Genomic DNA, 26,006 nt, shown 5'->3' with positions numbered 1-26,006 from the left:
GTCATTCCCTTATCCACCCCACGTGCATAAACAAAGATGGCGACGTCCAGTTCTGAAGCAAACATAAATGATTTTTTGAAGCCAGAGGCAAGTCTCACAACTTCATTTGAAATTGTCTTTCTCTTGTTAAGCTGCCAACGTCTTTTTTAGTAGAGTGCAATATTTCACTAAAACATTGATAAATGATGAGGACTAAGTTTTTGTCTCGTTTGTTAAAAAATTTTGAGACAGGTCAGGTCTGAAAAAAAAATGTGTACAACGGGTTTCAGGTGGCTTTTTTTTATTGATGCACGATAAACGATTGCTCCCTGCGTGCTTTAAACGCATGATAGATGAACGTTCACATCGTGCATTTAAAGGCACGATAGACAAAGATGAAAAATAACAATATTAACAAATAATGACGAAAGAAAAAATAGAAAATGGACTTATTAAAGAAAATATGTAAATTAACAAAGGCAAATAATATAAAAAAAATAACAGTTGAATCAAAGTCCATAGTCAAAGTACAAAATTAAATGCATACTTCTATCGTGCGTTTAAACGAACTCTTCTAAAACAAGCTTTTGTTACTTTATATGTATGATTTTAGTTACTTATGTTCTTTGTTGTGTATGTCTGTTTTCCATGTCTGTCTTTGTCCCTGGATTACATTCTTTTCATTACCGCTATAACCTTGGTTCCCTTGATTACTCTTCTATTGTGCATTTAAATGAATGCAAGTCGACGTGTAAATGCATAATAAATGATGCATGAACACTTAAATGGGAAACATGAACATTTCAAGGAGTGTAAAAGGAGAGTTTGCCCATCTCATTAGTGATGTCATATTCAATAATTTGCATATCAATAACCTATTGTAAGTGTCAAATTGATGGGCAAATATACAACTAAATAAAGTATTATCATAAACACTTGACAATTTCATTATTAGAATTCCAATTTTCAAAACTTATTAACTTTGTTATTTTATATCCAATTTTGGTTCAGTGATATTTATTTGTATACTGCTATTTTAGTATAAAACTATAATTGAAATCTTATGCACATTAGTCTAAATACTGAATATTCATTTTAAAAAATCAATGGATAAAAGAATTTTATTTACAATTTTGGGAACCAATATTGCAATTACATGTATCTTAAAAAAAATTAAAAAGTTATGATTTGAAGTCCATGCCACTCAGTGGATTTTTTGCCAACCAAAACCAAATCACAGGTACATGTAAGTACTATTGACATCATGAAAAACTCTCCTTTAAAAAAAATCTTCTTTTCAACACAGAGGTCGCGCTGGGCTTCGCCAATGTCGCAATTTGCGATTTTTTATTTTACCTGGCGACAAAAATAGCCAGTTGGCGATTTTCTTGGCGCCTAGGTTTTGTACATTAAAATTGACAGGAAGTTTATTAGAAACGGATATTCTCTCGAATTTTGTGTTGACACCTGGTCAGAGTTAATTGACTATGACCAATTAACGACTGAAGGCAATTAAAGGTAATTAGACCAGGCGACCATGACTGACAATATCCTCATGGGAGGTGTCAATCAAATGTACATATATTATTGAGCCAATCAAAACTCTCATCATCTGATGAAAGGTAAACAATTTAAGGCCTTGTGCACGTGGCTACACACAAGTTTCACAGCCCTGTATTACCACGTAATACATTCAGAAACTGACTTACCTAATAACAATAAATTAAATCCAATTAACAATGCTTTTCTAGAAACTCCTGCCGAGTTGCTCATAAAGAGTCAAGTCCGGGGTAGACAAAAGAGGAAAGGAAAACAATGACACATTGAACAAATCAGTTTTCATGGTGTGGATGAATACATTGTAACGATCCATGAGTTCAAGATGATGACCATAAAATTTTGTATTGATAACTTCAATCTTGTAGCAACATAACCCAGTTATAACCCAGAAGCCTATTTGTTAGGGTTCTAGTGCGATACAAAAAGTCAGAGTAGTTACAGCAAGCTCTGGCATAACGTATGAGTTGTGATATGAAAACTCCATAGGCAGGTGCTGAAGGGATATTGCCACAGATGAAATGAGAGTTGACAATTCTGAATGAAAAGTATAAAAATATGGATTTTCCATCTCGGCAGATGAACATGGTACAATAAAATGTAGTTCTGAATGGCTTCTGGTCGATTTAAATTCCTCTAATTGACCAATCAAATTAAAGTGTGACATCGCACCGAAAACTATGTAGAATGTACATATGTACATGTAGTCCATTTGGTTGTAGTCAAACAGTTGCACCATTAAATCTTTTATCAAAATTAACAACGAATTATTCAATATATTACATATCAATAATTCTCATTTTCGTTATGAGATAAGATTTTAATTTTATTAGTCAATCAAAGGAATTCAGATGGAAACCACTTTAAATAGCATGTATATGGCCTAAGATGGATAAATATTTAATTTTCAAACATTGTTATCCTCTTGCTTTTTATTTTTATATATATACAAATAACATTGGTTATTTAAAAAAGAGACTGTGTCTGACTTTTTTGTATCATTTGTTTCCAGTATGACCAGTGTATGGTATGTAATGGGTTCTATGGTAGTAACTTTGGACAGCCTGTGTGTAGCAGTTGCCATCTCTTCCTCTTCTCAAATGATATTAACTTAGAGGAAGGAGAACAAGAAATTTATAATGAGGTACATTAAAATGCAGCTTGTCTCGATTTCTCAATATCAAGAATTTGTGTGTAGATACATTTCTTGGAAGAAGGTTTACTTTTCATTTTTGCCCTATATATACACATGTAAATGCAGTGCTTGTCTTAAGCGACTAGTCCGAAGCCCAGGGCTAGTAAAAATTTATTCAGGCTAGTGAAATGATGTGTGCTAGTTGAATCCTATATTCCATTATTATTCAGGCTAGTTATTGAGAATTTTGAAGGAAAGCCCTGTAAATATGTGTGTAGTGTTCCATACCTTTTCACATTTATAAACAATTTTTTACAGTGTATATTGTAGTGTACATGCTTATTGACTTCATTTTCTGATTTGTAACACCATAACCAATACATGTACATACTGTACATATAGTTGTTCCTGGCATGTTAAATTTTAAGTAAAAACAAATTCAAAGATACACCAGTTTAATATCATTATTTTACTATAGACCATTTTACTAAAGGGTTTAATCAATGATAAACTGGAGTCTCCATGATTTTTGTTAATTCTTATATGACCATTAGACATTTTAATTATTTTCAACATGAAAGGTGACACAAAGCTTCAAAAACATGTGCACTGTATATGGCTTTTTAGATTCTATACATTGTAAATAGATCAGCCACAACACATGCCTACTTTAACATCCTTTACAACCGACTGACTTTTACTATTGTTATGGAATAAAGTTGTTTTTTTATTATACTTAATTTGCCTACCAGGTACTTTACAACAAGTTACCTTTTTTTCTGATTTCTAGAAAGATGATTCTGATGCTGACTCTGGCAATGAGGAACCAGTTGGGGCTTATGATTTCTACACCAACCAAGAGGAATATAGAACACGGAAAGTTAAATCACCTAACCATAAAACAGATAAGTTAGCAGAGAGAATAACAGCTTTAACAACTCCAAGAGAACCAGGCAGTGTTCCTGAAGGACTTGTTGATTCCATGCCACCAGAAGGTAAAATTAATGAGACATTGTCTTCTTGTTCTATGTTACATCACAATGTGTCTGGGAGTGTGATATAAATATTGTCTGTCCAACTGTGCTATATGATTTCTGTTTTCCATTACATGTATTATTTTAGAGCCATATTACTAGATTATTAAAGTTTGATTACATGTATAATGTTTTTCTTATCATAAAATGAAAATATATATTTACGAAGTTCAGATATTTCATTGTAGATTTTTTTTGTTTTGCTGGTAATAGAAGGGATTCAAGGGAAGCATTCTTACCAATCTTTTTATAGTCTTAATTAGTACATTTTTCGTTGGATTTAAAATGTTTTGTAAATATATTCCGTGTTTCATACATGAAATTTCACATTTTGTGTGCTATAACTATTAGTAATATTACACAATTTTTTTTTTCTCAGTTCTTCTAGTGGTATTCAAATATCTGGACGACATTTCATTATGGACTGCTGGTCGTGTATGTTCAAGATGGCGTCAAATATTAGAAGGGGAGACAACTGAACTTCAGTGGAGAGAATTCTGTAAATTGCGATGGCCACTGTTTTATCCCCAGTACAGAGTTAAAGACTGGAAAACTATATACACTAAATTGTAAGATATTAATGCAAAATGAATTTAATAAAAGTCTTGGTGTGGAACATATCATTTTGGCCCTGGTTATATACATTGTAAATTGAAATTAATATGGTCAGGAGTTGTAAAAAAGGTTCATAAGTTATATTTGTACGTTGAAAAAAAATCTTCATAGTCATTCTGTATGAATCGTTTGGTTAGCATTAATTACCTGATACCTTGGTCAAGCATTTTAATTAATAGACAGCTTTAAAACTGCTTGATGCATATTGAATTATATAATTCTTTTTGTAAAAAAGTATTGAAAATATCTTGAACTATTAACTTTCCTTTACATTAACAGATTAGAGAGTTCACCGTGTAGATACTGTTTGGAGAGTATGATGCTACAGGTCAGTTTGTTTGACATACCAATAATAAATACTATTGGTAACAATTTAAAATCATTTGAAATTTTTCAGTTGTATTTTCTTTTACTAACAACAGTTACTGTTATGTACCATAATCCAAATCAGTATATACCATAGACAGTACGATGTAAACCAAGTCTGATAAAAGTTTCCTATAGTCCTTCGAGTTCTAGATTTCTGAATTGGCCTTTGGTTTGAGAATGAACAGGGTCATAAAAGATCTCTAATTTAGATTTTCCTCAAATTCTTCCTAAACTCAATTTTCGACCAATCAGATTTCTTGAAATTGAAGATTTGAGGAAAAACACAGGATAAGAGGAAATACTCAAATTGAGGTTGTTTTAATGAAAACCAAGCCAGAAATATCCAACAGAAAACGTCCATGCCAGTGCACTATAAGGTGTTTTTTGCTTCTTTTGGCTCATCCACTAGAAAATCTTCCTTTTTTCTCTAAAGAATAATTTTTATCATTACAAATAATTTGTTTCATCTGTAAATTTTTATGGCAATCTATACCGACATATATCACCTACTCAATATTATTGATAACCAGTGTGATCACTGATTTTGATGCATTTTGATTCATTCAATATTGTCAGAGTACACCTCCAATAGAAGAAAATTCATGGCGACACAGAAGATTAAGGAGTGAATTAAAGACTTTAAAGTCTGACCCTCCTGAAGGGATCAAGGCTACTCCATTAGATAGACATTGCTGTCATTGGCAAGCCTCTATAACAGGTCCACAGGGTAGTCCATATGAAGGTGGATTGTTCCTACTTTATTTACAAATTCCACAAAGGTAATATTTCATTAATAGTTGGAATTTAATTAACTGTGAATCATTTGATAAAAATACTTTCAAACTTTACTCACTGTATTTACCAGTAGTTGAAAGATCTTGAATGTCTTGAATTTCAAGAATATTAAAAAAAAATCTAACCTTCCATCAAGTGAATCATGCTGGAATATTTTAAGTTTAACATGCCAATAAACATGGCAACATAAACCCTTATAAAGACAACAGTAGTACAATGACTATGAAGAGAGAATGAATAGATGACTCAGTCCATTCACTGATTCAAGCCAAATAAATATATGTATTATACATGCACATAGAATTTTTGTCATGTTGGTGTAATTTTGACATAATACATTATATATTTACTTAACGTAACAAAACATTACTTTAAAGTAGATTTGTTTACTTTTATTTACATACATTGTACATTGTAATAATGTTTTCTTTCAGTTATCCAATGCGGCCACCAAAAGTTCGATTCATTACTAAGATATTTCATCCTAATATAAGTAGACATGGTGATGTAGGTTTAGATTCTATACATCATAATTGGAGCTTGGCTTTGACGATATCTAAAGTGTTAATTAGTATTCAATCATTACTTACTGATCCTTACTGTTATGTATGTATGGAACCAACTATAGGGAAATTGTTTACCAAAGATAAGAAGGAATTCAATAGGATAGCTAGATTGTGGACTTGGAAATATGCCATGCATGACTTCTTAATGCCAATGAATATTGATCTGAATGGTGTATAGTAATGGGAACATATTGTGCTCCAATTTTTTAACATGATTTTTCTGTGATATACTTGTTTTTATTGCATAATACAGTTCATTAAGACTCATATTGTGCTTTTATTTAAGTATTTTGATATTGCATGTTGTAGTATTTTTTTTCTGCCACATGTTAATTAACATGGGTTCTGGGATAAAGACAAACTTATCATTGACTGTTGTTCATAATACTTTTAAATGGAGAGGACTAAAGAAGAAATTACCTATTCGGATTTCTAAAAATATATTTGGAATTTTTCATAGTTAACACAGTATTTTCTATGAAAGTCACTGATGGTAATGCCCAGTATGGTGTTGAATGTCATTTAATTAAACAATATGCTCCAGTTAGATTTTTATTTTGGACAGCTCGTTCTTGGGACCTTCATACTTTTCACCTACAAATAAAATAATCATATTTATTTTCTTAAATATTTACATCAAATTGGTCCAGAAACTTAGATGGACATGGATTCTTATTTTTGAAGATGGAAACAAAATTTCAAAATTGTTCAAATTAAAGTTGTCATAGCTTGCACCCAAATATCATTAACTCTGAACCGATTCACACATGTAGTATCATTAACTCTGAGTTGGGATTTACGTGTACATGTAAACAAGTCTTGGTTGATTTACATGTACCTGTAAAATAGCATTACTTTGGTTTGTTATTTACATGTAAATTATCATGAACTCTATGTTGTTTTTACATGTAGCAGTTTATTAATAAAAGTTGATATACATGTAAAATGTCATTGATTTTCTAGCACCTTATTTCTCAGTTTTATTGTGGGAACAATTTAGAATTGAAATATTTGACTAAGATATAGTAATAAGGTGCATATTTGAGAAATTTAGAAATGAATGACAAGTACACATACCTAGAATGGAAGCAACAATATCGAATCTGTCAGATCCAAAGACAAATTCTTTTTCTCCATTCACATGTACTACTATAGATGGAGCTCCAAATGCCTGTTATAAATATAATGTTTAAAAGAAATATCAAATGTTTTGTCCAGTTTATTAAGTTATTTAATTTTGTGAACATTTACATGTATTTTAATTTGATAACATAAGGATACATGTATTTTGTAGAGTTAATTGGTTCCTTGGGAATATATTACCAGGTTATGGGGCTATAATGCCAAATATAGGGTATTTGTACAAGCTGAACTGAATGCAGTGATTAAATATGCTTACTTTTGTAGTGCAATATGCAATATATTTATATTTACTGTGAACATACTTTAATTTGTGGATACCAATTTTCATTTATTAGGGAAGAAGCACAAGTTCATGGATTCTTGAAATCATGGTTTGAGGTTTTCAGTATACTAATGAATGGAAATCTCCTTTTTGTTGGTAACTAAATTTCGTGGTTTGGCTTAACCATGAAAATCATGAAAATTGGTACCCCACAAACATTAGTACTTTCACAGTATGCTTTCTTGATTATCATCACTTGTAGTGGGACATCTGACATAGAAAAGAACTTCTAGACTGATTGTTATAAAGATTAAGTACTCACAGCTTTATAACATTTTTCAGACATTTACCATAATGTAATAATCTGAGTTTCAGTGATCTCCCCAGGGCCATGTAGCATCACATTGTCCTGGTGCTACATTTTTTACCAGGATGCTATACAAAAAGAACTTCTTATAGGGTCCAATATAAATGTGATACTATAATTTTTTAGATGGGGGTTACCAGGTTGCTATCTGTTAATCATAGGGAAAACACTGAGTTCAGATTTTTTTAAAGCATTTACGGGAGTTTCACAAGCTTATTTTAGTGTATTTAAATGTTGATTTTAGGGAATGTGCAATGATTGAGCCACTGCTGTTCAACTCCAAGTCATACAGTCAAACTTGTCTTAAATTACTTTTTAATGGAGAATAAAATCATGGTCATGTAAAACAGGTGATCTGTATATACTTAAAGGATTATATCACATAGAATGAATTACATACAGATACTTTATTTTAATTATTGTTTTTGCTGAATACATTTTGTACATGTGGTTGCTTAAACAGGTTTGACTGTATGATTTTGTTATGGAGTGATATTGTAAGTTTGGGAGCTGCAGCAGTTGGTATAAGAACTTGTTTATATGTTAACATGATATACTATGTTTTGATGATAAATACATGTATAATTGGGATAAACACAATTAATTGTACAATGTAGTATTACTGGTAGCCCCTTAGATGGTAAATAATGTTACAATGTAAGATTAAACCTTCCAAGATACACAATGGTATAATGTTATGTTACCCTTTCCAAGGGTAAACATAACAGTACAGTGCAGTATTACCTCTTCACAGGGAAAACACAATGGTACAATGTTGTGTTACCCCTTCAGAGGGTAAATACTTTTAATGGTACAATGAAGTATTACCCCTTCAGATACAGCCTGTTCACATAAGGCTTTCAGTCTGTCAGCTACTGGTCCTGTCGTTGCTTTCTCCAACAGCTTTTTGATCATGTCATCTTTCATACCTGCTTTCTTTGCTGCCTGAAGAAGAGGTGCAGATCTAGGTAGTCATGGACATATAATACTACATTATTGAAGGATTGATTTCCAACTATGACCAAGCGATGTGATACTTGCATAACCGACTTACATTTAGGGCTGTATATGCAAACATAACTTAATCAAAAATTCAAAACTCCTTTCAATTTAATTTCTACTTGATTCAAGTCCAAATTATGAAATGACCCTTAATCAAAAAGTTTTTTTCACTGATTTGGATTTAATTAAAGTCAACCAATAGATGATCAAAATAACTTGGGTTACACATAGAGAATCAACCAATCATAACTGGCAAACATGATTTAGGAGTTGTACAGAGAACCAAACATTGAATGTGATTTGTCCTGTTGAAAGTTCATTTTAGTGGTATCATACATATAACTGTACCATACTTGCTGAATCCACTCTGTATTAAGGTGTTTGATTTATTTTATAGGCATGTAAATTATGTACTGTAACAGTAAATTAAAAAAAAAACCATTATAATGAGTATTGTCCATTTAAATCTTGTAGCACAGGACCTGATACTATTACATACAAATATACCAATAGCAGTAGTTGTCAAAGGCAGACGATGGTAGGTGAAAAAAAATATGGTTGCCACATTTTCAGGTGGCTCGCATACCTGTTTACAGTCTTCATCTGTGGTGATCCCTTCATCCTATAACCAAAAAAAATAAATACAATACAAATCAACTCAGAAGAAGAAAAATGTGACATTGTGACTCCAGCCGACAGTACAGAGCATACTTTGAATCATTATGGTGACTCTGTCTTCTTCATGAGAACAAATTGTTTCTTCAATGTGTTACAATTTTCCGTTCATGTTTCATCTACCTCGGACGTGACATTTTTGTGCAACTTGATGGGTGATTCTAAAAAGGCAGTGGACCCTTATCCTTATGGCACTCCCACTTTTTAGTGGATTCCAGGTCGCTACCTTTCTTTTTGTATTTTTTTTATTGTATTTTGTTTTTTTTTGTTTTTTGTTATTTCTTGTTCTATTTTGTGACTGTCTATTTTACTTGTCTAATCATTATCTTAGTATTGTGTTCCTTCTGTTAAACGTTTGCATTCTGGTTCCATTGATTTCCATGGGGACAAGTTCCTTAATGAAATTATCTTCCACATGATTTATTTTCCTGTGTGAAATTAAATTGATACCAGGATTTTGGGGAAAATAATAAATAGTGTGAGGCAAATTGTCGTTAGACAACGAATACAAGAATGATTGTCTGATAGAATGACAAATATATTGTAATCTTGAAGGTTGGGTAGGACTTTCACTGAACTACCAACTCTTATTGGCATAAAAGTCAATGCACAAGTCATCCAAACAAGTAGGATATAACTTTTTCATGTAGAAATAACTGCATGTGTTTTCTGCCTCAGTTTCTACCCCAATCTAACATGCAAAAAAAAAACATTTTTCAAAATCCTTATCTAGAACTGATAGATTAGCTTTACTGTCTATTCTGCTATGTATTCTTACCCTACTCCAGACTCTCATCCAGAACTGACGAGACAGCTCCTCTGTGTATTCTGGACACTCCATATCTACAGCTGTTACAAATAACATGGCTGGCTTAGATCCTTTCTTGAAAATAACCTCTTCTGGGTTCTATTTGTAAACATTTAGTCGGATAATATAACTGGTTTACATGGTTACACAGAATGAGATGACAAGTCAGTGAAGCGCTACTGCACCAGAAAACATTCTATGCTGCAATTGGCTGTAGGTATTTATTCAGACTCCTATAATACATTGGTTTTCCTCTCAGTCATTTCGCCCCGTGCAGATCCGGGTGTCAAAAGAATAGGCCTGCAGCAGCGCTAAGCTTGTAAAAGGTGACTGAATAGTGCTCAGAACTCTGGCCGGGGGGCTTGGGTGCTCTGCCCACAGAGCAACTAGGATGTGTGCCCCAGATGGTGGAATGGGGTACCCCTGGTGTGTTACATGGTGGTGTTGTCAGGCTATAATACGGAAAACCCGACCGCAAACCATAGTGGTGCAACGTGTTGGGAAAGATGCCACGTTCCTCTCACGTTAAAGAACCCTGCTGTGGTATTCGATAGGAGTAGGAACCTTTGCGCTCCGCCACAGGAGGCTAAATTGCCCGACCCTACCCATCCCTCCTTTTTCTAGTGGAAATCAAAAATTTGTCGACCTATTATCCTTGTGTCCCATCCCTCTTTTCATTTCATCTTCATTTCATGTTCATTTTATTATCCATTTCATGTTCATTGCCTGAATATAGCTGAAATATTGCTGCTCGGGCGTTAAACCAACAATCAATCTCTCAGCCATTTCTTAGTCATATAAGTATTGTACAACGTACCTTAATTATTGACAGTTTCGTTCACGGGTGTCTGAAGAGTTTTAACAAGTTTAGTTTAAACCTATCATGCTTTTTCCTTATTTTTCAAGCAATAAATTGATCTATAATTGGTTTGTGAAGTCGGAGTATACTTACCGAGGGCAGATTCATGGGGACCTCGGTATGCTTAGCTATTCTCATTAAATCTTTAGCTATATACTGCATCTTCACTGGGTTTACTCCTGGAGGCTGATTTCCTGTTTTATAAGTAAAATTTAATGGAACGGCTGATGGTATGTTGTGTAGTATAGGGATTTGACTAGAATTACGAGAAATATTTATATCTTGGTTTTCTGTCTGAGGAAAGTTCGAATAATGAAGAAGACTTATGAAGAAAGTAGCATAGTATAAAATTTAAAGATTGGTCGTTTTAAAGGTACAATGAGTTTTCTTACGTGTGAAATTAAACATAACCTTTACACACCTGTATAGCCCATAACATCGGCGAGTGCAATTGGTTTCAGTTTCAGGTCCATCTGTTTCCATTTTGAGACGTATCTTGTCAGAATCTACCAGTATGAAAATTAAATGACGTTACACTCGTCACTACATATATACAAACTGGAATCAATCTGGTTTTTTTTTCTTTTTTTATCTGCAGCTGGGTTCTTTATGCTGTAAGTTGTCAAACTTAAAAAGTAGACCATTTTTGCCTATATTACCACGAACTTGCTAAGCCAAATATCCGTATACGTATCTATGACAAAAGATGAGCATAAACTGTTCTTTTTACATGACCGACACAATAGGCAATACGAAGTGTCGGCCAAGCACAAAGTGCTTAGATTTATTTCTATAAGAGGGAGTCTCTGCAAAAACCATGCAGTGGGTGGCACATGACATTTTGTTATTAATAATTTTTCATCCATTTAATATCACAAATGCATCCTTTCTCAAAGGTGAATGTTTGGTTTTGATAAACTGCAATGATTAAGGAGAAATGGACTGCATAGAAAGCATGGAAATTTATTGAAAAAGGAAGATAACTTTCATTTGAGCAAAATATGTTGCTTTGTTAGAGCTATTCATTATCTATTTAAACACTTTATACTGTTTGACATACGTATAGTATAGCCGTTACATCGGAACAAAAAAATCAGTGGGATAAAATATACCCTGTGCCACCCATATCATAGGATCTGCCTGATTTTTACACGGACGGCCTTTTAATAGTTGATAATGAATTTTATATAATCATGAAATTATTGCGTTGAAGTGTGTGTGATTTTCTATCTTACACCTGATTTTTTAAATTTATATAATATGAAATATGTATACGAAACATATGAAATTTGAAGTATTAAATTTTCATATCTTACAACTTATATATAAATATGATGAGTCATCTTTGGTATTTTACAAGGCGATAAATATCTCTCTCTCTTTTTTGGTAAAGTGATATTCTGACAATGAAGGTCTTCAACATTGACGAAAGGCCTTGTTTATAGATTGGATATCTTTGTGTGTATGTTTTTTTCTCTTGTTTGCTTAAATCAATGTCTCTTTTTACTTTGAAAATACTGTTTCTTTTTACAAAGTAAATATCGAAAGAAGGTGCTGGTCCGGAGATATTTGGAAAGGTGGATTTAATGTTGCTATTATTTACTCATTTTTCCTAAATTTTGCTCAAAATTAACACATTTTCCCAACAGATGGAGGTTGTCCTAAACCCAGATGCCCCCACCCCCGTGAAATGAAGAATTTGATATCAACGAATACCACTAGCTTCAAATTCTCCACGATGCTTGATCATGCACGAGATAGAAAGGATGCTTTAATATAATTGACGTACTGTTAGCATACGGTAAACCAAGTGGGTGTTGCAGCATGTAGGACCTTCCTTTTAGATTACATGTAACATTTTCAACTTTTCAGAGACGATGACATGGTTTCAAAAAAGGGGGGGGTTTGTCAACTTGCCTTCCCAAAACTAAATGTTCAATGCAAGTTTGTATTCCGTACGTACATGTGTACTTTATAATGATCGGATGAACATAGATTATCCCAGCAATGGTTGTTTGCCAAGTTATTTTCAGACTTGATGACACGGCTGAAGTATTGAGGAACGAAATTCCAAGCTCTTATGTTGTAGGAGTTTAGGGCAGAATTAAACAAAATGTAACCCCTTTGTCAGACAAGTATAGTTTTTTTCAAGAATCTTTGAAATACCAAATGCTTTAGTATGTGATAGTCGTTTTTCAAGTAAAAAAAAAAGAAAACAAGAGCATCTTGACCTATCTTATGAACACATAGTTGATGTACCAATACACTCCAAAATGATGCTTGTTTATTTTCAACGCTTCAGTTTACCGGAGACACATTTGGTTAACAGTACAGAATTGAAATTACGGAATTTTAAACCTAAATTAAAGAATTTTTCAGAAGTTCAGACTCGTTTAGTATATTTAATCGCGAAATCTTCTGAACAGTTAATTATGGGTGTTGTACATGCAGTAAATTAAGCAAATTTTGTTACTTTGTTCAAGAACTAATTCAATATCTTTATAATATACTGACCTCAAAAGCAAACCAAGAATACGGTGACAAAACATCGTAATAAAGATCAACCGTCTTAGTGTTGGACATTTTAATCCGTTCCCTTTTTTGCAATGGTTGACTGAAAACGTTTAAATGGCATACAACAATTGCTTAGTTGAACCAATTGAAGGACGTTAAAATGTAAAAATTACTTAAATTAGAACAACGGAAATAGGAATCAACCGGTTATGTCCCAATTGTTGATACTTCTGATTTTTTTGTCGTTATGGTTCAGTGAGTGGTCTTATTTAAGAAAGAAATGTTTAGGTTAAACACAATGTTGATCACTTGGCATTGCCATTGCATATATCATTAGCAAATTACCAGGTTTAAAATATAAGAAAACATCACTCAGAAGTTTCAAATTAAGATTAAGCTTACTCGAAGAAAAGAACATAGTCTACTTTTTAAAGTTTGTAACTACTGCAATGTGAATGTATGAAACAATTAAAATATGAAAACGTTTTTGTGTATTTTTGGCCTACATTTGAGAGAGGTTTGGGGTGGACAACATCAAACTAGTGCAACTCTAGCTGTCACATCTTCTGCGCATCTCTCATGTCAAGAACTTGTAGATTTTGTTCATCTTGTGTGTGTATTTGTATTTGCCAGTCTCTGGGTTAGGGAAACTCCTCACCGTGAATTGAAGGCAAATTAGACTTTTAGGGTTTTTTTTGCAATCTGTTTGGGCTGTTATGTCTATTGGAACATATCCTGTATCACCCTTTCTTCTTATTTTGAGTTTGAGATAATTTGTTTCTTTCTTTAATTCTTGCAGTAACACTTTTTGTATTCCAGAAGTAAAAATGATATCCGGGAATGCTACAAGTACCCATATGCAAGACAACAGAATGGAAAAATGCTTGTTCGGTGTTTCATAATGAAACTAAAAAAATATCTATACATAAAAAGCATTTATACCAAAAAGAAATCATCGTTTACCATGTAACTTGGATATCAAGGTATGGATACATATTCACGTGTAAATAAGTCATTAGTTGATTGATTCCCATATCTACATATAAAATAAAATCAAACATGTGGTGCCCATTTGTTAATTAGAAATCAATCTGTTACCAAGAATTTGTCACTGTTATTGTCGGGGCATTTCAGAGCATGAAAACTTTATTGTGACCTCTGAAGGTATTTGCAATTTTGGCTTTAAGATGTACGCTGCTTTATGTAATAAGTTTCACCATGTCCGTTCTTTTCTCCATTGATGAAAAAATAACTGAATTTCAGAAAACGGAACGTGCAGATATATTTATTTTGCAATGACAATGTCATGAAATAGATAGGCATATACAACGTCTTAGTAGTTAATAATGGCAATGACAAAAAAAGGCTTGTGGTTTGTCGTTAATCAATGGTAGTTGAAAATCATTATCCGTCTTCAAGCCGCTTGAATATTACTATTTTTTTATCAAGTCACTGTCATTATTTTCGCCATCAGCCCTGTAGTCATTTCTTTCAATAGGTTCATTTCCTCTTAAGTTTATTCTATCTAAGTTGTCGGTATCTATCCTTTCCACCAGTCCATTGTCTTTGATGTTGTCGTCGCTATCACCTAAATCTTCTTCGTCGTTAAATCTTTTTAAGAGCCCAAGAATAACATCAGTAATTGTTCGGGAAGTCGTCAGATAGTTTTTCCCTGGTAGTAAAGACAAAAGAATTACAAATAAACAATACGAGGTATTACAAATACAAATGTTAAACATACGCTGTTCAAGGGTTTAAAATTCAATTTACTAGTAAACCCCTTGAACATTCTTCTTGAATACATGTAAATGCAATGATGCCCTGTCAACAATGTTATGATTTTATTTTGGTTTGTGTTTGTGTGATAGACCTTTTGCCCTTGACACATTAGTTTTGACTAAGTGATAATTTGTTTTTTTCTTGAAGATAGAGTCGCCACACTAAAAGACTTTCACATGGTTCTAATGACATTAACTTTTCTACAATAAGTCTTCATTTCAGTTGTGACTATGTGTGACCGATAAGAACTGAGGGTAGCCAATCCTCCGGTTGCGTTGGTGCTCTTTTTCCTTGAAAAGTTTCTTTATTATTGGCCTTTTCTTGTTTCATTTACTTGACTCCAAACCTCTTATACGTGTTTGTCCCTGAAAAGAAGATCTATTTCCACTCATCAATACTATACTTACTACAAAGAAAATTCATGCACTGCCAATTTGGCGGACAATTACCACATATGACTGAACCTGTCTGGTAAGCTTTCAGTCCTACGTCTGGACGTTTCATGTTGCCCCTTTAATACAAAACAAATCTTACGAAAGCGACCTCTTTTGCATTATGGGATAAAATTATTCAGTGAAGTCGTGAATCGTTCTTTCCTTTTGAACTATTAAGGAGATGCATATGGTGATAAAATCTTCATCATCGTAGCATGGATAAAGGGACAAAGTGATATCAAGCGATGGACTAAAAATTCAAGCATTTTGTGTCTAAAATACTGTGTCGTCCTTAATACAGAAAATAGCACAACTGAAAACCAGGAACCCAGTGTTAAGGAAGTAATGGCAATTCCTTGTTTTCAAGACATACAAATACTAAGGTATAGGAACACTTTATACCTAAGACGTCTTTTTGATACTTTTCGGATTTCTTAAGCTCTATATGGCGTTATGACTCTTTGATAACGGGTTTTACTCACCGTGGAGAATACTCGCACACTACAAGAAGAAATTTGGTCCCGGGTCTCTTTGGATTAGGACAAGATTGCATCCCACATCCAAGTTGGTAAGACTCCGCCCAATTCACCTGTAAAATCCAATAAGCCGGTATAATTAGATTGTCACATGTCTGATGGTTGTTTGAACTCCATCTTTATTTTCTTTCTTACTTCGCGTAGGGAACCACTTTCTCGTACTAAGTGTACAATATGATCCAATATGAGAAGATTGGCATACATACGTAAGCATGCATGCTTAAATTATGAATAGACTGGATAGCTCACTCAAGAACGTTTTAGAAATTCCGTTATTAATTTTGGCTGACGTGAAAATAAGAAACCTATTACACACATTCAACAAAATATCGATATGAACAAAACTATGTTCAGTTTGAACTTTTTATCTTTGATAAAATTACTTTGATTTTTTTACTTGTTATCTCTATAAAATTTTCAATAGATAAAGAAGTTATCGAAATTTTTTCAGTTCACGTATAGATGGAAATAGTTGAGATATAAGTCGATCGGACTTCGTTTCATAAGGATACAAATGAATTTTTAGAAGCACTCTGGACCAATCAGGACTCCTCAGCCTTTCTGGTTACACTGAAGAAAAACGTTATTTTTTTAGTGTAGCGGAAATGGCCAAGTAGTTCCGATTGCACTCAGGACATAACAAAAATTAACCTTGCAAATCACCGGCCACGTGCTTCCAGTCACATCTTTATAAGTTTGAATTCTCCAACATTTTGTACCCCCCCCCCCCCCAGGATTTTTTTTCCTGGAAGCAAAATGCTGCATCCTCGGCACATTTTGGGGGATAAAAGACAACTGATAAGGGGAGTGAAAACTTACCGTTTTGTTCATAATATTTGCCCATCTCCCTGATTTTTTTTACGACGAAGAAAAATGCTGCATCCTGCTGCCAGTGCTGGGCATATTTTTGAAAAAAAGGACAAAATAAACCTGTCCGACAATATTCAATAAAGGCATACATGTTTCCTTTACGTGAGGCCTTCATGAAGGGGAATTTATCGGTCCATCAGCACTTGAATGTATTGTCATAACGCTTCATAACTTGGAATTCCATTTCTGGGAATCATCCCCTATCTTTGTATTGTATCAGGGATTTTTCTAAGTTCAAAATCTAGCGCGCCAATAAACTTTTTTAATATTCAAATAGCCAATGAAAAGGTCGGGGTATATACTACGTGGGACATGCCTTTCCCTCTCCTTTACTAAACTCCCCCAGTAATGGCTAAGTCGTCTCATTATGGACTCAACCATAACGTAGAGATGAATTAAATTAAGATGAAAGATAATTAAGATAAAAATCGGTAATCATTTTTGAAATCGGTAGAAAAGTTTCTGAAGTCGGTAGGCGTTAGAAACACCAGAATATCGGTAGACTACCGCCTAAAGCGGTAGGGTTGGCATGTATGAAATTGGAACTGACCCCCGAATTTCTGGAAACGTAAAAATACCGTTTTGTGAACAGACAACCATCCAAAATAGACATACAACACTCAGCTTTTAGCTTACCTGAGTGTAGTGTCCACACATCCGTTTTACACCGTCTTCTCCAGTCTTGCATCTGCCATTAGTGTAATCATAATCCGTTTCTTCCTTTTGCCATGAATTTAGGGATCCTTTTATCGCCGATTTCCTATCCGTACCTAAAACAAAATAATAGAAGTGATGTTAAACTAAGCTGTATGGCAAGCCAAAATGGACAAAAATCGATATTTTGTAATATTAGAAAATGAATTTTTAATGTTACAAAATCATTTTTTTATATTAGAAATTCATTTTGTAATATTACAAATTCAATTTCTAATATTACAAATTCCTGATTTAGTAATATAAAATATCACACATTTTGTAATATTAGAAAATGAGTTTGTAATATTAGCAATTGAAAATGTAATATTAAAAAATCCCTTTGCAATATTGCAAAATCAGTCATATTTTTTAATATTACAAAATGATTTTCTAATATTAAAAAATCGCAACTGAATACGACAAATCCATTTTCTAATATTAGAAAATCAATTTCTGATATTAAAATTTTTTTTAATGTTAGAAATTCAATTGAATTTTTAATATTAAAAAAGTGTTTTGTGACATTAGAAATCTAATTTGTAATATTAGAAAATGAATTTGTAATATTAAAAAATCATTTTTTAATATTAGAAAACACTTGTATTTTTTAATATTACAAATTCATTTTCTAATATTACAAATTCCTGATTTAGTAATATTATAAAATATCACACATTTTGCAATATTACAAATTGAATTTTTAATATTACAAAATCGTCATTGAATACAACAAATCCATTTTCTAATATTCAAAAGTAGTTTTTTTAATATTAGAAAATAGTTTTTTTAATATTAGAAAATCATTTGAATTTTTAGTATTAAAAAATGTTTTTTTAATATTAAAAAGGTGTTTTGTGATATAAGAAATCTAATTTGTAATATTAGAAAATGACTTTGTAATTAAAAAAAAATCATTTTTTAATATTAGAAAATGCTTGTCATAAAGCTGTTTATATCTGCTGTTTAGCATAGGAAGTAAAATATTTTGATTACATTTTCGTAAAAATTCAAGCGCTCTATTTTTATTATGAGTATTTATACTGTCTGTACGATCTCTTTTCTAAAGGACGACCTAAATTGCAGAAAGGGCGATTTTCGACCTAAAGTAGAATTTAATCAAAGTACTCATGTACTGAATCAATTTATATCCTTTGAATGTTTACGCCTAAAATAATAGTCAAATTGCAAAAATATGGGATAAATGGAAAGTACAGGGATCGAATTCAAACGTATCTTAACTCAAGCTTATTGTTATAAATGGTTAATATTGAACTATTTGTTTTATTTTTAATTTCACCATTCTGATTACGAAGGATATTTAAAAACCACACACACACACACACACACACACCAAAATTCATGATGCATCGTAGCAGTGCGCCAGTTTGCAGAATATTCATGTTCGATATCGGCTTCCAGGGTACACCTAGATGAATGAACACAAAACTCTCCGCCATAGTGCATGTTTGAACTACTGAAACTGCTAGTCAGACATTCACAGTGTTTAAATTGGTCGAAACTGTCTGTTAAATTAGTCAAAATTAAGCCACAATCATTGAAATAAATCATATCCTTAGATACATGTTCCTCTAAACTAGCTACATTTCCCAGTTGTTAAGCTTTATAGCTAAAGTGCTACAAATTATTTCACAGACGCCTGTGTCATGTAAAAGGGCTTAGTTTCTGGGAACCTAGCTCCAGAGATACATATATTAACATTAATGATAAAGTCTTAGAATATATTTTCACCAATCGTGTCTGGTGCAGGAATTATTTGCCATGCACTTTTAAGTCCCTGGAGCACCTACAGCTCTAATATAATAACATACACATGACCAAAATAGCCAAATAGAATGATTATTGCAAAAACCAATAACACCGGACGAAAAAAAATGCACAATCCCCGAGAAATGCATAATCGAAATTTCTTTGGCATCGTCTATGCAAAGTTTCATTTTTAATTGTCAGATCAGGGCTTGTGATGTCACGAGGGGGTAATCGCAATAAAAATACGTCAGAATGGTCTCGGGGGTTATGCTACAATTTTGTAAAAAAATTGACAAAAGATAAGTGGCAAATAACAGTCTGAAACCCCTTTCTTTATAGACGTTTCATGGCCGTAACCACTGCCCCTTTTATCCGCCAGAGCCTGCATGAAATATCTGAAGACAGCTCTTCCAATTGGTACTCCGCTCAGTATTCCTCTTTATGTTTTAATTCTATGATTGATGACTATTTATAATCTCGCAGGGTTTTCATTTCTAGATGAGCATAAGAGGTTTTTCATGCTTCTAAAAATAAATAGGCAACTTGAATATATCGACACTTAACGACTGCTTTATTCGGGTAAATGCACAGACATAGACAGGTACTGATAAGAGGTTAGAGGTCAACTATTTTTAATTGGACCGTGGTTCATACAAACCAAATTAATCAGCATATATAGTTCGCAGCTTAAGTTATTTATTGAGTTTGTTTATTGGCGTAAATAACACACACACACACACACACACACACACAAATATTTTAAATTAGAAATACATGCACCTATATCGTGGACCATACTATCTGCTTTTGAACCTTAGTGGGGTGTGCTAATGGTACTATTTTTCTGCAGTAATGTACGATAATTGCAGATGCTACCAGGCTTTACAAATCTAAAGGCTCTGGCAACTGCTATATCAATTCTTATATTCGATCTCAATTGATAAAAAAGCTGCACCTTTTTTTTGGAATGATTATTTGGCATGTAAACTTTAATTGAAGAAGAAACCAGTGTTTGGAGCAGGATGTGCACACTTAACTATAATCAATAAACATCTTCAATAATCATATATAAAGCATTATACATATAATCAGCACATAATGTGACACTAAACTTCGAATATAAACAAACTCATGTCATAATAAATGTATGGAATGCAGTTTTTTTTTAATAATAAAAAGTAATAAGAAAGGGAAAAAATCTGAAAGCCATTCTGGCGCAATTTGTAAATAATACTTTAACTAACTCCCAGAAAGCAATCGGAACATGCACCCCAGCCTTTCAAGTTACACAAAAGAAAAACTTCGGAGGCACTAGACGGATGGATCTGCCCGGAATTTGACCGAACCGATTCTAAAATTATAGTTAAACTGGTTGAATTTTTTACTTTTACTTTTTTCCTAGCTCCTCGCTTCGCGCCAAAATTCTTGGAAAAGTTGTGTTTTCTTTATTTCTGGTGCTATCCAACTGATTTTTTAGCGCCACCAGGTGGATAAAACTAATTAGATTCGCGTATGACTACAATTCCGACAATTTTTTAAAGAAGAAATTCTTCTTTCTGCATCAGAGGTTATTTTTTGTGTGGCGGAAATGACCGAGTAGTTCCGATTGTCCCAGAGAGGACAGCGTACTGCACATGCGGGAAATAGTACCGCTATAACCTAGATTCCGTCTTCAATTATGGTCAATGAAAAGTTATCTGCCATTGACTGCTATGAAAATTAAGACATTTTAAATCTAACATAACTGAAACTGCGAGACAGAGAAAATTCACACCTAAGAGTAAGATAATACATTTCTGAAGAGGCTCTGCACTAAAATCTTGCATTTTCTGGCGGTGTTTGAGATTTTTTTCTTACTTTAAGAGTTAATGTTTTTTTAGTGCACCAATGCAGAGTGTCCTGCTCTAGGCAATTCCTTTTTAAATCGCTAATATTGTTAGCGACTTCTTGCACTCGTAATTGTTGTACTTAATATTCGCATGTGATTTGCATAAATATGTAGTTATAGCCGATAAATGCTGCAAATCCTTGCCGTGTTCACCACCATAGCGTCATAGTTCTAGATTCATGTAAAATGTACCTCTTAAGTTTTATACACGTGTGTTCTACGTGCATGTGTTTCGTGCTTGTACGAGTATAGAAAGGGAACTTTGCATGAAATGATCGGTTAACTTTGAACATTACCCAGTTTCCGATTCAGGCACTGAGACTCGTTACTAGACTATATAGGTCATATGCATCAGCACGCCCCGATATTTATGAATCCTTATTCAGATTAGCGGTAGTCAAAAGAATGTAATTCAGGGATAAAGACCAGACATGGAAAACAGACAGACACAACAAAGAACATAAAGTAACTAAAATCCTACATACAAAGCAATAAATGCAAATGAGCAACTCGGACTTCACTAAAAACTGGGAACATGGACCAGGTGCACCGGTAGGGAAAACGTCCTCTGCTTTTCTAGGCAAAGGACGTTTTCCCTATCTCAATCTGATAGCAACATAACCCTGTTCCTTTTTTGTTAGAGTTCTAGCGCGATACAAAAAGTCTGCGTAGATTCGGCAAGCTCTGGCATAACGTATGAGTTGTGATATGAACAGGTCATGCGCAGGTGCTGAAGGGATGTTGCCACAGATGAAAGGGAAGTTGACAATTCCAAAGTATGCCAAAATCAGGGACAATGAATATTTGACGATTAGCAACTTTGGAGACTTCAGTCTTTGATTTATTCATAAGATGTCATAATATGTTTATAATATTGTGATTTCGAAATTTACGTCACGTGCTTTATCCAGTTAAAACATTGCTGCTTCTCCAGAAAATACGGTACACCGGTATACAGATACATAGTCCTCATACTTTGTAAAAACTATTTTAAATCATCTTCCAAATATACCGACCGGAAAAGATGTTATCAAAATGCTGAATCATTTAAATATGTTTGCCCAGTGTTGTGGACGCGTTTTTTTAACAAACGGTCGGTATTTCAATGAGAACAAATTGTGGTCCACTACTCACCGACTTATTCCTTTACACGTTTGAGGCTGACTTTATGGCAGATCTAATCCAAGAAAGGGGGCATAGTTTAGCCAGATCCTTTTATTTCAGTTTCCGTTATATACATGACGTATTATTTATAAACAATCCTAGTGTCGAGCATTTCATACATCGCTTACATGACTTTATGAGCAACTCGGTGTTTCTAGAAAAGCAGAGGACGCTTACCCTACCGGTGCACATGGTCCATGCTCCCAGTTTTTAGTGGAGTCCGAGTTGCTCATTTACTTTTGTTACTTTGTATGTATGATTTTAGTTACTTTATTTTCTTTGTTGTGAATGTCTGTTTTCCATGTCTGGTCTTTGTCCCTGGATTACATTCTTTTGATTGCCGCTATAACCTTGGTTCCCTTGATTACTCTCTCTTACACCCCCCTAAGAACTCGTGATAAAGGACACTACAAATATTAGAGTCAGCCTCATATTGTCACCAACGCTTAGAGATCGATTGTAAAGGAAAAATCATGACAAAACTATAAGACAAACACGATGACTTCTCATTCCCAATCGTCAACTTTCCTTTCACCGTGGAAACATCAATTCAACACCTATGTATTGAATTTCATATCATATTGTAAATAGAACATAGCTTGCCAGTACAAAATAGGGAAAGGCAAATACTCGAAATAGTCAAACGCGAAAACTGCATTATGGATTTTGCCGAAAATTTAAATTAACCTGTATTTCCTGGTACTCAACACTATGCAAATTCTAAAAACAATCATTGACCCGTTCTCGGTGTCATCTAGAAACCGTTTGGACGGACGGACGGATGGAAATGTAACTTTTCGGACAGAATAACATAATGCCTAGCCACTTCGTGAGGCGGGGTATCAAAATGACGTGAACCACTACCCTAACCCTTACCCTGAATAATTAAGCATGAACAACGATTTAATTTTGTTATTATATAAGGAAATTTTATAATTTCTTAACGGGTATATGCTATGAAGGAGATTTGTACGCAATATTTTTCAACCGTTCAAAAAAAAAAGAAAATATAATGGAGTGGCATACCTGATGTTTTAAACAGATTTTCACCATATCCCCGCTTAGAGTGTTCAAACACACATTTATCAGCAACCTCCTGTGCCACCGTTTGTAATATTGAATTCCATTTCTGAAAAAAATCAAAGACTGACGTCTTCAAAGTCGCTAATCGTCAAATATTCTATGCCGCTTTCAACATTTAACGAATCTTGTGCTTTACTGAAATTAACTCCTAAGCAATCAGTGATTTTTTTTCACAACAAACATTGGGGTATGGACTTTAAAATTCACAAAATCACAAAAAAATTTTGAAGAATTTAGGTCGATTTAAGGAAAACTATGCAAGGGTGACAGTTGATAAAATACTATTATGTTCTTTTTCATTACACATCTTTTGACATCGTACATTTGCACATTACTATCAAAATAGTTGTCTTTCTTTTTCGAAATTTAAGAATGTAACACAACCGTTCGTCAATCTGCTAAGATCGGTAAACTTCGAGCGAGTCCGAAATGGTACGAACTCAAGCGATGTTGCGATATGCTCTAACATCGGGTGAGCCGAATACAGCTGGCAACCTCTCGGGGACTAAGCGTTTCTCAGTTATATTACAGAAAGTTCTATGCTAACTGATCATTTCATCTTTTAATGTTAACTTTTCGTTCTCATAGTAACAAAAGAAAACACACGTAGAACACACGTACATGATATTTTAGAGATACAATTTGACCTCGTATTAAGCTAGAAATGATGGTTCTATGCCACATATAATCAACATAAGGTGGTGTACTAATGTATAATTAAGCTAATCATATACGAATATACAGTACTGAAATTACGAGTGCAAGAAGTCGCTCATAATATTAACGACTTAAAAATCTAGAAAAATATCATTGAAAAAAGATTCATTAAACATTTTTGTTGTATATTTTCTTGCAGTTTGTTTCTGACTATGATGACTACATAATCACATATTTAATGTTATTGCCTCCATATCAGTTTAAGTCGGCGAGTATGGCTTTGGAATGCTATTATTTACAATGTAAGTAATCCTTCTCAACTTTATGATTACACACTTTCGTACAATCTCCTTCGATTCATTTATCTATAACATTTATAATTGAGTCGAATGACAATAAAGGCGCACTGAAATATGAGATAACCACCTAGGCTGCATTTGATTGAGTCCGTGTTCAGCACCATTCATATGAAAATCTAGCATGAATAATCAATAAAATGAAAAAAAGGATAGGTGTAATTGCTAGTCAGATGACGGTCAGGTTTAATTCTGCTTTAGGAATAAACTGCAATTATATTTTAGGAAATAACTATAATGCTTAAAACTATAATGAAAATCATATGATTCCCCTATTCATCTCCGCCATCCTCAGATTGCATGTCACATAATTTTATCTTTTAGTGATTCGAAATAAAAATGATTTCTCCTACTTTAGTTGTCGGGCCTTTCAAAACATACTTAAAGGTATAGTGTTTACATTTGTTGAAGACTTTTGGTGATCTCTGAAAATATACTTATATGTACTATGTACGGTGGTACATATGTTGCGTTACACCATAAAGATTCCTTTATCTATATACGGACTATCCGACTGAATTAACTTCTATTAACAACTCATCTTTAAATAAATAAACTTGAAATTCTAGTCTTTCAATTTTTGAGATTCTTCACAGATACAATTCTAAATTGTTTTAGAATTGTATGAAAAATAAAAAAAATCAATAGTTTTACGGTAATATAATTGACCTGAATGTAGTACTTTTTTCAAATTAAAGTTATCTTACCATTTCCTTCATGTTAGAAACTCTGTATTTTATAGAAGTTTCTCTTCGTTTTTCATTGTGAAGATCTTTAAACAGTCTCCTTTCTGTTCCCGACAACGCTCCATTACCAATACCAATAACACATGCAATCAATACTATCAATGTCCACATCACTGCTATAAGAAGACTTGATCAGATACAATGTAGTGTAATAGTAGATTCTAAATTGGTTTATTTTATACCCTGTTTAAAAAAAATGAAGGCTCCCTTCGGAGACTTTAATGAAAGAACTAGAATTTTCATTTGAAAGCTCAGTATGCGTTTGATTGTATTGTGTATACTTTGAGAAATATTTTTTTATGAAATGTAACACTTTTATGCGATTTAAGATTTAAGTTAAAATTTCTAGC

General features: G+C 33.3%; 3 protein-coding genes across 5 annotated transcripts; 1 reads left to right on the top strand and 2 right to left on the bottom strand.

Moving 5' to 3' along the window:
• Positions 1-14: 14 nt before the first annotated feature.
• On the top strand, positions 15-9,274 carry LOC148616415 (uncharacterized). Its single transcript, XM_088583432.1, has 7 exons — positions 15-87; positions 2,549-2,680; positions 3,462-3,666; positions 4,085-4,274; positions 4,600-4,648; positions 5,266-5,468; positions 5,919-9,274. Exons 1-7 carry the CDS (start codon positions 37-39, stop codon positions 6,226-6,228), a joined length of 1,140 nt encoding a protein of 379 aa, XP_088439558.1. The 5' UTR covers positions 15-36; the 3' UTR covers positions 6,229-9,274.
• Positions 6,474-13,842, bottom strand: LOC148616414 (glutathione S-transferase kappa 1-like). 3 transcript variants are annotated; one of them, XM_088583434.1, is made up of 8 exons: positions 13,681-13,836; positions 11,588-11,672; positions 11,260-11,360; positions 10,278-10,406; positions 9,411-9,446; positions 8,651-8,767; positions 7,128-7,221; positions 6,474-6,644 (listed from the first exon to the last, which is right to left on the bottom strand). In XM_088583434.1, exons 1-8 carry the CDS (start codon positions 13,747-13,749, stop codon positions 6,595-6,597), a joined length of 681 nt encoding a protein of 226 aa, XP_088439560.1. In that variant the 5' UTR covers positions 13,750-13,836; the 3' UTR covers positions 6,474-6,594. The 3 variants fall into 3 exon arrangements, with proteins under 3 accessions (XP_088439560.1, XP_088439561.1, XP_088439559.1); XM_088583435.1 differs by lacking the exon at positions 7,128-7,221 and having other exon boundaries at positions 13,681-13,840; XM_088583433.1 differs by lacking the exon at positions 6,474-6,644 and having other exon boundaries at positions 7,066-7,221; positions 13,681-13,842.
• A 1,107-nt stretch (positions 13,843-14,949) lies between these two features.
• On the bottom strand, positions 14,950-25,800 carry LOC148616413 (allurin-like). Its single transcript, XM_088583431.1, has 6 exons — positions 25,618-25,800; positions 23,841-23,943; positions 17,936-18,069; positions 16,376-16,482; positions 15,867-15,970; positions 14,950-15,352 (listed from the first exon to the last, which is right to left on the bottom strand). Exons 1-6 carry the CDS (start codon positions 25,765-25,767, stop codon positions 15,114-15,116), a joined length of 837 nt encoding a protein of 278 aa, XP_088439557.1. The 5' UTR covers positions 25,768-25,800; the 3' UTR covers positions 14,950-15,113.
• Positions 25,801-26,006: the final 206 nt, after the last annotated feature.

The sequence above is a fragment of the Perna viridis genome, chromosome 5, assembly GCF_037379345.1.
Source record: "Perna viridis isolate PV_CMFRI_1.1 ecotype Kerala chromosome 5, ASM3737934v1, whole genome shotgun sequence".
Lineage (NCBI taxonomy): Eukaryota > Metazoa > Mollusca > Bivalvia > Mytilida > Mytilidae > Perna > Perna viridis.
Note: the sequence above shows the minus strand (reverse complement) of the source record. Positions and strands in the feature narration are given on the sequence as shown.